General features: G+C 37.5%; 1 protein-coding gene across 1 annotated transcript; it reads left to right on the top strand.

Moving 5' to 3' along the window:
* Window positions 1–52: 52 nt before the first annotated feature.
* On the top strand, window positions 53–2,619 carry LOC306858814 (pleckstrin homology-like domain family A member 1). The gene has a single exon (XM_079399561.1). The coding sequence runs from the start codon at window positions 143–145 to the stop codon at window positions 569–571; it is 429 nt and encodes a 142-aa protein (XP_079255687.1). The 5' UTR covers window positions 53–142; the 3' UTR covers window positions 572–2,619.
* Window positions 2,620–13,492: the final 10,873 nt, after the last annotated feature.

The following is a 13,492-nucleotide window of genomic DNA, read 5'->3' as shown; positions in this document are numbered from 1 at the left end:
TCCGAGCGTGAGAGAAAACCCCCGTGCGCACTCTGTCTCGATCGTCACACTGCTCAAGCAGACCTCCGTCAATCCATCCATCAGCTCAAGCCTACCCACTCTCAGTCCAAAACCCGGAGCGTTTGATGTGCGATCGGAGGCGATGCTGGAGTCCGGCGGCGGCGGCGCGGTGCTGAAGGAGGGCGCGCTGGAGAAGCGCAGCGACGGTCTGCTGCAGCTGTGGAAGAAGAAGCGCTGCGTGCTGACCGAGGAAGGACTGGTGCTTCACCCACCCAAACACCAGCACCACCACGACACCGGCTGCAAGGCGAAGGAGCTGCACTTCGCCAACATGAAGACGGTGGACTGCGTGGAGCGCAAGGGCAAGTACGTGTACTTCACGGTGGTGATGTCCGAGGGCCGAGAGATCGACTTCAGATGCCCGCAGGACGAGGGCTGGAACGCGGAGATCACGCTGCAGATGGTCCAGTACAAGAACCGCCAGGCAATCCTGGCAGTCAAGTCCAGCCGGCAGAAGCAGCAGCAGCTGCTCGTGGTCTCCGCGCAGAAGATTCTCCGAAACGCGCAATAGGACGCCGGAGAGCGGCGATATCGACGCACGTTACTGCGCGTAAAATGCGCTGGATGCGCAGTACGGACGTCGCTTTTTATTTAGTGTCACCTAAAGACATCACGGCTGAATTAGCACCGGGAATATCTGCTCTCAGAGGCTGTAGGGGGTCCGGGCAAGTTGTCACAGCGACGTTCAGAGTGGAAACCCCGTTTGCATGAACGCAGTGCCGCTGTGCGTTTTGCTTTCAAACATATAGTACAAAGCAGATTTAAATTAGCATCAGAGAGAATTCTGCCATCCAAATGAGAGATTTGTTTTGGGGTAGTAGGCGTTTGGTGAACTGTGAAACCACAATGGGATTTGTGACCCTGGACCATAACATCGGTCATAAGTAGCACAGGTATAATTGTAGCAATAGCTACACTGTATGATCGATTTTTCTTCATTATTAGGATATTACGGTAAAGATCATGTTCCATGAAGATATTTTGTAATTTCCTACTGTAAATATATCTAAACTTCATTTTTGATTACTAATACGAATTGCTAAGAACTTCCATTTGGACAACTTTAAAGGAGATTTTATCAATGTTTTGATTTTTCCTCAGATTCCAGATTTTAAAATAACTGTGTATCGGCCAAATATTGTCTTATCCTAACAAACCATACATCAATGGAAAAAAATGACCCTTATGACTGGTTTTGTGATCCAGGGTCTTATTTATAAGGGAAGAGTCAAATATATAGGCTTGATTTCAGCTAAATTGGGACTCTTTTGTCGTTGAGCTGACTGGGAAAAATGTCCCAATTAACTCCTAATGAAGGTAGATTTGAAGCGGTCTTTTCAGGGCAGTAGAATTTTACAAATGTCAGGTTGGGGCAAGTTTTTTTTTTTTTGGTTCTTTAACAAATTAGGTTTTTTTTGTATATTTATTTCTATTAAAAAAAACAAACACTTTTTTTACTTAAATTATTTCGATTTCTTTACAACCCCACCATCCCCATGTACCCATTGCGACAACATGCCTCATGTACATGCTGTGCACATGCTCATTTAATTTTTTTTTTTTGTGGCAGTGATTGAAAGTGTTCATCGACTGATTGAAAAAACACGAGTAAAAGGAGTGACAACGTGTCTCCCTTACGTGTTCATGGGTTGTAAATGTGAAATGCCTTCAGTACGTCACCGTTCGTCTGGCTCGGACAGAAATGTCACCCTTACTTTCCATTTCGGCGCAATTGCATTTGTCAGATTTGTGCAGCTCCAGACACGCAATCGATATCTTCCAGGAGACCTGAAAGGCCAACCTGTTCCGGTCCAGATCGCAGTCTGCATGCGTGTTTGCAGGGATTTTATAGAGACTCTGTCACACTGGAAAACTGCAGACTCTCCTCAAACCCAGTGATCCTGACAGATCCACCACCATTCATTCAGAGTCTCTCACTGGAGCGTTGAATGTGGCCATGAAATCTGCATCCGATTATGTATTTATTTGTACATATTTTTTGTAACTGGTCATTTGCGTATCTGAATTTTGGGTTATGTTTTTGAAAGTACACTTGATGTGTTTCAGAATCTCAGAATAAGCTTTTGATTTTCATTTTGTGTAACTGGTTTGGATGGACAATTCACATTTGACCAACTGCTTTTTGTTATTCAAAGCAAAGAATGTCAAAACATTTGCATCTACATCATGTTGACATGACGTAACTTGTATTTTAAGGTTCAATCATTACAATCGTTGATCTCAGTCAGTGTAGATGCCATATGTAATGCAATGAAAACAAGACTGGGAAGAATGCTGGAAAATTCACGGTTTTTTATTTTATTTCCACCATATTAATTGTGGCCTCTATCCTGACTGAGTATGTTGATCTGATCAATATTGTGTTGCATAAATCTTTTCTAAGTCAAATGCATGGCGATGGATGTCGACTGGATGTTGTCGATTTCATCAGAAGTGTCCCGATGCTCTGCTGTCGAGTCCTGCGTGCGATCGACCTGAAGTTTGCTTCTGTGAAAATGGTGTGATACTTTCATACCTTTTGAAATATACATTCCATTTCAAATGAAAATTGCATCTTTGTCTTTGCTTTAGTGTGGTGTGTTTTAGGGATTTTGTGGTTATTTTAAAGGAATAGTTCACCCCAAAATGAAAATGTACTCCCCTTCAGGCCATCCAAGATGTAGAGGAGTTTGTTTCTTCATCAGATTTGGAGAAATGTATCAAATCACTTGCTCAGCAATGGATCCTCTGCAGTGAATGGGTGCCATCAGAATGAGAGCTGATAAAAACATCTCAAGTAATCCACACCACTCCATCAGTTAACATAAAGCGGCGTTTGTAAGAAACAAGTCCATCATTAATGCACTTTATAACTTCAAACTGTCACTTCTGTCCATGACCCATAATAAAGCTTCCTCCAGTAATAAAGTCTATCTCCCGTTGTCTCAAAATCCACGAACTGTTTAGGACTGTTTTTCGCTTTTAAACGGTGCTCGATCTGTGCAGATTTTTCTCCTGATTCAGACAAGATGACTTTTTCACGGAAGGAAGTGTTTTTATTGGCAGGGGACTCTTATTTTAGCCAGTTTGACATTAAAAACGTCTGAATGATGGATTTATTTCTTACAAACGCGCAGCTTTAGGCTTCTCGAGCCATTAATTGCTGGACTGGAGTGGTGTGGATTATTGTGATGTTTTTATCAGCTCTCATTCTGACGGCACCCATTCACTGCAGAGGAACCATTGGTGAGCAAGCGATGGAATGCTACATTTCTCCAAATCCGATGAAGAAACAATCTTGGATGGCCTTCAGGGTGAGTAAACCTTCAACAAATTGTAATTTTAAGGTGAACTATTCCCTTTAACTAGGCTGACTTGAAAATTGAGTCACCATTCATGCTTGCCGCCTTGCTGAAAATGCAAATCACATTTCCATAGCGTTGCACAGCGTTTTTTCAGTGTTTCGGGTCTCCTCTTTGAAGCACTCACCCGTCTTCCTGAGCTATAAGTGGAAGCCGTTTCCTAGAATAATATTTCACTGTCAGAGCTGTCAATAAGACGAAGCGTCGCCCGTGCATCTCCGGCTCCGACGCACCCGGCTAACTTAATTAAAACCCGGACGCTAAATCAGAGCGAGGACCACCGTGAAGGATGCATGCATGTGTGTGTGTTATTGGATCCACATGACCTTTATAGAGGAGGACGGTTCATTACATCACACTGTACTTTTGTGTCATGTAATAGTTCCTGTCGATTTGGGATGTGATCAGCAGCAGATGCATATGAAGTCATGCTGACAGATGCATGTGTGTGTTTTAGTACATGCGACCGCTTCACTCCGCATGGCTGAGATTCTTTCTAAGGCCTTGCAGGGCATTATGGGAGTGAGTGTAAAAACAGCAGACTGACTCACTCTCTGTCCAGCGCGTACACACCCTGATCCTCTATTTTTATGCTTGTACACCTCTGTAATCGGAGTTGTGTGCCAGAATCTTCACTCTTATAGCCACTGATCTCATGTGTTTACTAACCACATCCGTTCGTCACATTATACCACAGTAAACTTATGGCATTTCAAACATATTACAAAATATCTGATTTTAACTGCATTTCAGGCCACATATTTGACTTTTTAATTAGCCTAAAACCATTAAAAAATGTTGCTTGAAATAATATATATATAATAATAATGAATAAACGTTTTATTAAAAAACAACTTATTTTTATTTTATTAAATGTAATAAAATATTTTTATTTAAATAATATATAAATAAAATAAAACCAATGAATGTTTATTAAAAAACATTTTTATTTTATTAAATGTAATAAAATATTTTTATTTAAATAATATATAAATAAAATAAAAACAATGAATAAATGTTTTGTTAAAAAAACAACATTTTTATTTTATTAAATAATTGTATTATTTCTTGGTAAAACTACATTTTTGACGTTAGTTAACATAAACTATGACAAATACTTATAATTAATCCCAGTTAATGTTCTTTCAGCTGTCAAACGACTAAAGTTTTTGTTTACATAATATATCTGTGTTCAGTGTATATTTATTATGTATATATAAATACACACACACAGCAGTATATATTTTGAAAATATTTACGTGTTTACGTGTCTGTATTTATATTATAAATAAATATTTAATATATAAAAACATATTTTTCTGAAATATATACATGCATGTGTATTTTTATATATACATAATAAATGTACACATATATTATGTAAACACAAACTTTTATTTTGGATGCGATTAATCACGATTAATCATTTGACCGCAATAGTTTAAACATTTTCATGATGAAGTCCATATTTTATTTTGTTGACATTATTTAATGGACTTGGGCTAACAATGAACATTTGTATTTTTATTAACTAACATCATCAAAGATTAATAAATACTAGAACAAAAGTATTGTTGTTTGTTAGTAAATGCATGGGACTTTTGTACTAAAATAACTAAAACCCAAATAAAACAACTATATACAAAACTAATCAAATTTGTTAAAATGAAAATGTTATTAATGAAAGCTATAATAGTTTCTCAATGATTCTGAAATAGCACTGCTATAAACAACATTAATTCATTCATTAATTCTCTAAATAATAAATAATATTTTTTATCCACAACCAGTTCCTAAAATAATCAAATGTTAGATGTCAGACATTGCAGCAGAAACCACTGGTTCGTTACTGTAGTGTTTCTGCTACAAAATCATTGTAATTTTCTAATTGGCGGTTAATCTGTGTAATCATTTACTCCTTCCAGCACTGGTATGGAATTAAACCAGAGCTATAGATGAGCTATAAACGAGCCAATGACTGTTTCACATGCATATTCCTGCTTTAATGTGTATAATTTATACATATGGAGCCGTGTGAACTTCTTTGTTGTTTACTTTCTTGGGCAGCATTCTAACTGAAACTAAATGTTTGGTCACACAAATAGCACACGTGGCAATAAATGTTGGGTAATTAGGGCATATTTAATTGGGACTGAACCGTTTTTATTTATACTTCTAAGTTTTGGAAAAAAAAAAAACTATCAAAAAATAACTATTTGCAACAACTATAATTTGGTTTCAGTCTCTATTCTTGGTCCAAACTCTCACAAATCCTTGTGAATGTCATCTGATGACAATGATTGTCATATTAACCAGCTAAAATCCCCTGCTGGGTCGCTGGTTAGATATTTGCTGTGAAAGGATATTTGTTATTAACTTCATGGCTGATGAAAAAGCTGAGAAACACACATCCTGTTCTTATAGGAAGTCACCTGCCAGTCAAATGAAGAACAGAGTTAATGAATAGTGTCTGTTTGCCCCAAAAAACAAAACATGTGAGTCTAAACATGTCTGAATCTTAAAGATGTGACGTTCAGGAAATCTTCCCACAGTTACAGCGACACGAGTTCAGTCGAATCGAGTTCATTGAGCATTTGCTTCGTGCACAGAATACAAAACAAACCGTAAGTTCCTGCGGCCGACAGTGACTGGATGTTAAACCGTCATTACACACAAGCGTTACCCAAAAACAGTTAAACACACATTGTGTGCAGTTTAGAGTAATTACAGCATTGAACATGCGTTTATGAGTCCTGAAAAGCAAACCGTGTGAACCTATAGCCTATTAAACACACAAATACTGCTACCGCTGGCCTTCAGTCTGTGAAAACAAACATTGTGAAATTCAGTTTGACTTAATAATATAAACATGGCTGCAGTGTGTTCTTGTTTAAAGCATAATAATAACAAAACAAACAAGCCCTAATTTAGTCAGGGTAGCTGAAGTTCAGTGCATTTAATCGATTGTGCCAAGTGTTCAGCTCATGAAACGTCTTTAAAAAATAAACTTTCAGTTGGTGATAAACCCCATTTCAGTTGTGAAAATTATGATTTATGACCTTTACGGTGTGTGCCAATGTAAAGATTGTAAGCCTCGTTTTTGTACTCGGCACATAAATTTATCTTCAGTACAAAATAATCGCTGTAATAATCTCAGTTTTTCCTTTAGGAATATTCCTTTATTGTAATACTTAAAGGGTTAGTTCACCCAAAAATGAAAATTCCGTCATTAATTACTCGCCCTCATGTTGTTCCAAACCCGGAAGACCTTTCGTCTTCAGAACACATGTGACCCTGGACCACAAAACGCTAGCATAGTGTAAATTTTTCAAAATTGAGATCTATACATCATCTGAAAGCAGAATAAATAATCTGTCCATTGATGTATGGTTTGTTAGGATAGGATAATATCTGGCCGAGTTACAACTATCTGAAAAAATCTATATATTGAGAAAATCTCCTTTAAAGTTGTCCAAAAGAAGTTCTTAGCAATGCATATTACTAATCAAAAATGATGTTTTTATACATTTATGGTAAGGAATTTACAAAATATTTTCATGGAGCATGATCTTTACTTAATATCCTGATGATTTTTGGCATAGAAGAAAAATGGATAATTTTGACCCATACAATTAGATTAGATTAGATTAGATTCAACTTTATTGTCATTTATGCAGAGTACAAGTACAGAGCTAATGAAATGCAGTTAGCATCTAACCAGAAGTGCAAGAATATAGTGTTTTATATACATATAAGTGCAGAGTAAGTGAAGATATGATTTACAGAATGTACAGTGGAATTGCTATATACAGTATTGAGCGGAGTATATACAGAATATACATAGGATACACGTTCATCTTGTCTTCCAAAGATGAACGAATATCTTAATTTGTGCTCCACTGTGATGTGAATTTCCCTTTGGGATTAATAAAGTCAATCAATTAATGACAGCAATTTCATTTTTGGGTGAACTAACCCTTTAAGAAGTATTATGAAGTATTCTGGCTCAAAGACTAAATGAAAAGATCTCGTCTTGAACAGTAATCCTTAAATTTCCTGTCCTAACACTTGACTTTGCCACGGGTCCTGCTCTTGTGTCTGTTATATGGTTGAGTGATTTCTCGAACAGAGAGCCCTTTCTCTCTCTCTCTTTCCTCCAGCCTGCACCTGTTCCCGCTCACCCTGCAGCCAGTCACACCAGCCTTCATTAGCGCAGCTGCTGCCGCCCCTCAGCCCTCAAGTCAGGAAGTCTGATTAGATACAGAATGTCACCTTGCCCATATTAAGCGCTGGCGACCAGAATAAGACACATGACGCCACTCCTGATTTACATCAGCGAGTGAGTAAACACTGCAGAAACTGCAATCTTAGAGGGGTTTACACAGCCAAATTAAAGCTCAAAATTCAATGCTGCATAAAAGCTAAACTAAATGATCTCTGCTCAGACCCACCTCAGCCGTTAGCATCAAAGCATACTGTAATTCCTGTGTAAATGCATCCATGCCATCTCTGTGCAGCATTAAACAGCCTGTGTAAAGACTCCTAAATGCCACTTCAGAAGCGCTTCTGTGCCACCTTTGCAGTGTAAATTTAACATAGGAGTAAATACAGAAATAAGCCTCTATTAAAATGTTGGTAATGCATTATTTGAGAACTTTGTATAATTCATTATAAAAATGCATTGTATTTGCAGATGTTATTTGAAATTGATTATTTGTCATGTATTTTAATGCATGGCATTTTCTGTGTAACAGTGAATAGATAAATATTATATAATGTATCAATTATTAATGAGATCATGTATTACATTAAAAGGTGCATTACAAGGCATAATTAATGCATTCATTTACTTTTATAATGCATTATATATAAAGGCTACAAGTGTTACCAAAATGTAACTGCAAGAAACTATAAAACATTTTGGACATTTTTAAGGGAAATTAATAAAAAAAAAAAGTTTATTGCTCAAAGTTGCACTTTTTATCTCAGAAGACATGCGTTTCATTGAAATATATATTTTGTTCTTGTGTTTTCCCCCTAAAACTGACAAATGAAAATGTTTATAACAAGAATATTATTACATCAGATCTTGAAATTTAGTTTTCTGATAAATGCATGTGGATATATTTAAGTTTATGCTTAAAACAAGAACAAATATCTCACAATAGGGTCAGAAATAGTCGTGTTTTGCTTTGAATTAAGTTTTATGAAGTTTTTACATTTATCTGAGCCCATTTGCAGATATTTGTTCTTGTTTTATGCATAACCTTTGCATAACAGTTAATTTTTGATGCTTTTGTCACTTTGATGCCATTTTGTATGTCCAATAAATATATCTTGATTTAAGAATGTTTAGATATTTGTACTGGAAAACTTGACAAAAATCTTTTTTTGCAGTGTAGATTTCTAAATTCAGAGTGCTTGATTGAGCTCAGAGTTTTGTGAATTTTTCGCCCTTTTACTCTCAGGTGATTGTTTTTGACTTAGTTTCTGCGTTTGTCAGCAGAAGTGAGAAGTGAAGTGCTGTGTGTGTGTGTTTAGTATCAGTGTTTTTACACACCCACACAGCCCAGGTGTTGCTTACTTCACGAGTCCGTTGTATTTCACAGCAAATTGCTCAAGGTCACTGATAAGACAGCGCTTGAGAGGAACACTGGATACGACTTTGTATCCAAAGAATGAAACATGCACAACAATCAGGAATGATTTTCTCATCCGTCCATATTTTAGACTAACATCTGACAGAGTTTTAGCTCTGAAATGAGGCGAGAGTGCTTGACATTTCAGAATATTACAGCTTCTCTCTGCCTATAAGGTTTCTGGGTAGTTAAATAACTCCCAAACAGACCCATTCAAATTATCTTTTGACATTTAAATCAGTTGAGGTTTCCCTCCAGAACTTCCCAGATGATTTGAATAACAGACCAAAGAAACCTGCCAGGCGAGTGTCCTGTACGTTAGTGTGCTTTACAGTGGAATATCAATATCCAGAAGAACATTTTGCATGTAAAGCAGGGTTTCCACACTCATAGTGAATATCATTTTAATGTAGTAAAATCTGATGTGTGGAAAGTGGCTTTTGATGGCGACAAATGAGACAACCATGATCAATAAATAATTACATTTACTTACAATTAAGTGTTGTTTGTGCAAAACATGACACACCACCAGGATGTAGATGAGTTTATTTCTTCATCAGATTTGGAGAAATGTAGCATTCTATCACCAATGGTTCCTCTGCAGTGAATGGGTGCCGTCAGAATGAGAGTCCAAACATCTGATAATTTGTGAAGCCAAAAGATGTGTTTGTAAGAAACAAACCCATCATTAAGATGTTTTTAACTTCAAACTGTTGCTTAAATACTAGTCTTCTATCTATAATATTGCTTTCGCTAGTGAAAAAGTCTGAATCAGGAGAGAAATCTGCACAGATCAAGTGCCGTTTATCAATGAAAACATCTTTAAACTAATATGTGGGTGGATTTTGATGTGAGAGACAACAGGAGATGGACTTTTTCACTGGAGAAAGCGTTATTATGGATTATAGACTCATATTTTAGCCAGAAGTGAAGGTTTGAAGTTAAAAATCTTATTTGTTTCTTACACGCAGCTTTATGTTAACTGATGGACTGGAGTGGTGTGGATTGTGATGTTTTTATCAGCTGTTTGGACTCTCAATCTGACGGCACCCATTCACTGCAGAGCATCCATTGTTGAGCAAGTGATGCGATGCTACATTTTTCCAAATCTGATGAAGAAACAAACTCATCTGTATCCTGGATGGCCTGAGGATGAGTAGCTATATTTTCAGCAAATTAGATTTTTTAGATGAACTATTTCTGCTGAGATGAGAGACAATGTGTTCATATGAAGGGTTAAGATGATTAACTGCTGTTTCTTAGATGTGTGGAGGTCACTGGTTTGGTGAGTCAGTTGGGAGATGAGCGGTTGTTTATACAGGAGTCTGTTGGTGTTTTGAATGAGGGGTGTGTTTCCTCAGCGGGACGCTCCCACCCTTTCCTCTGTGATCGTCTCCCACTCATAAACACTGCTCAAAAACACAGGCTTTGTACCTTTTAGCCCTTAGAGTATAGATACTGTATATTCATCTGTGTTCATAATGACCAACAGCATCCTTTACAATGCAGAAAATGACTTTTTTTTTTTTAAATCTGTTTGGACTTGAAAAATATGTGGAATGTCCTAATTCAATCTGCTCTTAAGTTGAGGCATCTACAGGAGTCATGTGCGTTTTGTTGAGGATCAGATGAGCTCAGATCATATGAGGATAACACTGCTCTGTGCAATCTTTGTTTAAATAAGCAGTCAGAGCAGATACAGTGGTAATGGTCATAAAGCTGACACACTACACGTTCTGCAGATGAAGTGTTTGCTTTGAAGGTGTGAGCGTCTGACTATGAAGAAGTGACTCCAACGGAATGATTCGAGATTGTGGCTCCGGTCCAATCCTCAGTGACTGGCCTACCTAGACAGCATCACTCCCAACCTGAAAACCCATTTTCCCTAAGATAGCACTGGTTATGATTATACTTGAGTAGCTGACATTTACTCCAGACGTGGAAAAGACTATCTAAAAGTGATTTAAAAAAACATTTTGCTCGAATATACCCCTCCTCCCAAAGTTTTTAATTAGAATTTCTAATGTACATATATTAATATAACATTAATATATTAAGATCATATTTAAAATCAATTAATATCAATTAATGAGTAATGTCTTAATACCAATATTATTATATTACAATATGAATGAATATATATTTGTAAAAACATAAGTATTTAACATTTATTATATATATACACATATATTATTTCTAAAATATAAAACATTTTGGTATATATCACCATATATACCAATTTTTTATATATACATTTTAGAAATAACAAATATTTTTGTATTTTTTATTTATAAAATGTTTAAGAAATGTTGGTATATACACACACACACATACATATATATATATATACACATATATATATACACTCACCTAAAGGATTATTAGGAACACCATACTAATACTGTGTTTGACCCCCTTTCGCCTTCAGAACTGCCTTAATTCTACGTGGCATTGATTCAACAAGGTGCTGAAAGCATTCTTTAGAAATGTTGGCCCATATTGATAGGATAGCATCTTGCAGTTGATGGAGATTTGTGGGATGCACATCCAGGGCACGAATCTCCCGTTCCACCACATCCCAAAGATGCTCTATTGGGTTGAGATCTGGTGACTGTGGGGGCCATTTTAGTACAGTGAACTCATTGTCATGTTCAAGAAACCAATTTGAAATGATTCGAGCTTTGTGACATGGTGCATTATCCTGCTGGAAGTAGCCATCAGAGGATGGGTACATGGTGGTCATAAAGGGATGGACATGGTCAGAAACAATGCTCAGGTAGGCCGTGGCATTTAAATGATGCCCAATTGGCACTAAGGGGCCTAAAGTGTGTAATAGTCACCTATTTCTGCCTTTGAGGTGATGATAAACATGCTTTGTTGTATTGTTTTTCCTTTTCACATGAAAAAAAAATAATTGTTGAATCAGATTCCTGTGGTGTAATCACGGACTATTATATGGACTTTTATTTGTTTTTGTTTTGTCCTCTTCGTCATGGTGATGGGATGCAATATGGTTTTAAGGAGAAGGGGAAGTGACGTCGAGGAGGACTCCGGAGTTCAAACGGGGAAGCGGTCTGAGTTTAGCGGGCTCTGTGTAATAGTTGCATGAAGAATTCATCAAAGGGACTAATACCCTATCGTTTTGGGATTACAAGTCAATGGTTTTCTGGACTACCACAGCTTTCCATCGGCTAAACAGACTGTGGCGAGATTGCGCAAGTCCACGGGGATATATTGACTGCGGCTTCTCGTCACGCTTCTCCTTATATTTTTGGTTTTGTGTCTTTTTCTTCTCGCGGAGGACATTGTAGTTCCGTACGGACAATTTATGTCACTTGAATGAACATTCGGTCTGCTGGCCAGGACATTGGGACAGTGGGACATTGGGGTTGAGGGTTAAATGTGTGTGGATAATTTGAGAATGTTTGTTTGCTGTGGCGGAGTAAGGCCATGCCTCCAGCTGTGGAAAAAGCGCATGTTGTTGCCCCTTTGGGTATTATAATGTGTATATCTCTCAATACACTTGGTTGAACTGGTGTTTCATGGTTTTTCGTTAATATATAATTAATTCAAGTCTACATGTAGATTTTATTCTATATTTTTTTTTCTTTAGTGTTTATTTAACGAAAGTAAGCTGTTACTGGCTTTATTTATATCAGTAGGTATCAGATCCGCCCGTTACCTTATGTTTTGCGTGCAGTACTTTTCTCTTGCTTTGATAGTGTAAGGGAAATTGTTACAAGTGTGCCAAGAAAACATCCCCCACACCATTACACCACCACCACCAGCCTGCACAGTGGTAACAAGGCATGATGGATCCATGTTCTCATTCTCATCAGACCAGGCAACATTTTTCCAGTCTTCAACCGTCCAATTTTGGTGAGCTCGTGCAAATTGTAGCCTCTTTTTCCTATTTGTAGTGGAGATGAGTGGTACCTGGTGGGGTCTTCTGCTGTTGTAGCCCATCCGCCTCAAGGTTGTGCGTGTTGTGGCTTCACAAATGCTTTGCTGCATACCTCGGTTGTAACAAGTGGTTATTTCAGTCAAAGTTGCTCTTCTATCAGCTTGAATCAGTCAGCCCATTCTCCTCTGACCTCTAGCATCAACAAGGCATTTTCGCCCACAGGACTGCCGCATACTGGATGTTTTTCCCTTTTCACACCATTCTTTGTAAACCCTAGAAATGGTTGTGCGTGAAAATCCCAGTAACTGAGCAGATTGTGAAATACTCAGACCACCAACAACCATGCCACGCTCAAAATTGCTTAAATCACCTTTCTTTCCCATTCTGACATTCAGTTTGGAGTTCAGGAGATTGTCTTGACCAGGACCACACCCCTAAATGCATTGAAGCAACTGCCATGTGATTGGTTGATTAGATAATTGCATTAATGAGAAATTGAACAGGTGTTCCTAATAATCCTTTAGGTG

The sequence above is a fragment of the Barbus barbus genome (assembly GCF_936440315.1).
Source record: "Barbus barbus genome assembly, chromosome: 39".
Taxonomy (NCBI): Eukaryota; Metazoa; Chordata; class Actinopteri; order Cypriniformes; family Cyprinidae; genus Barbus; species Barbus barbus.
This window is presented reverse-complemented; position numbering and strand designations above follow the sequence as displayed.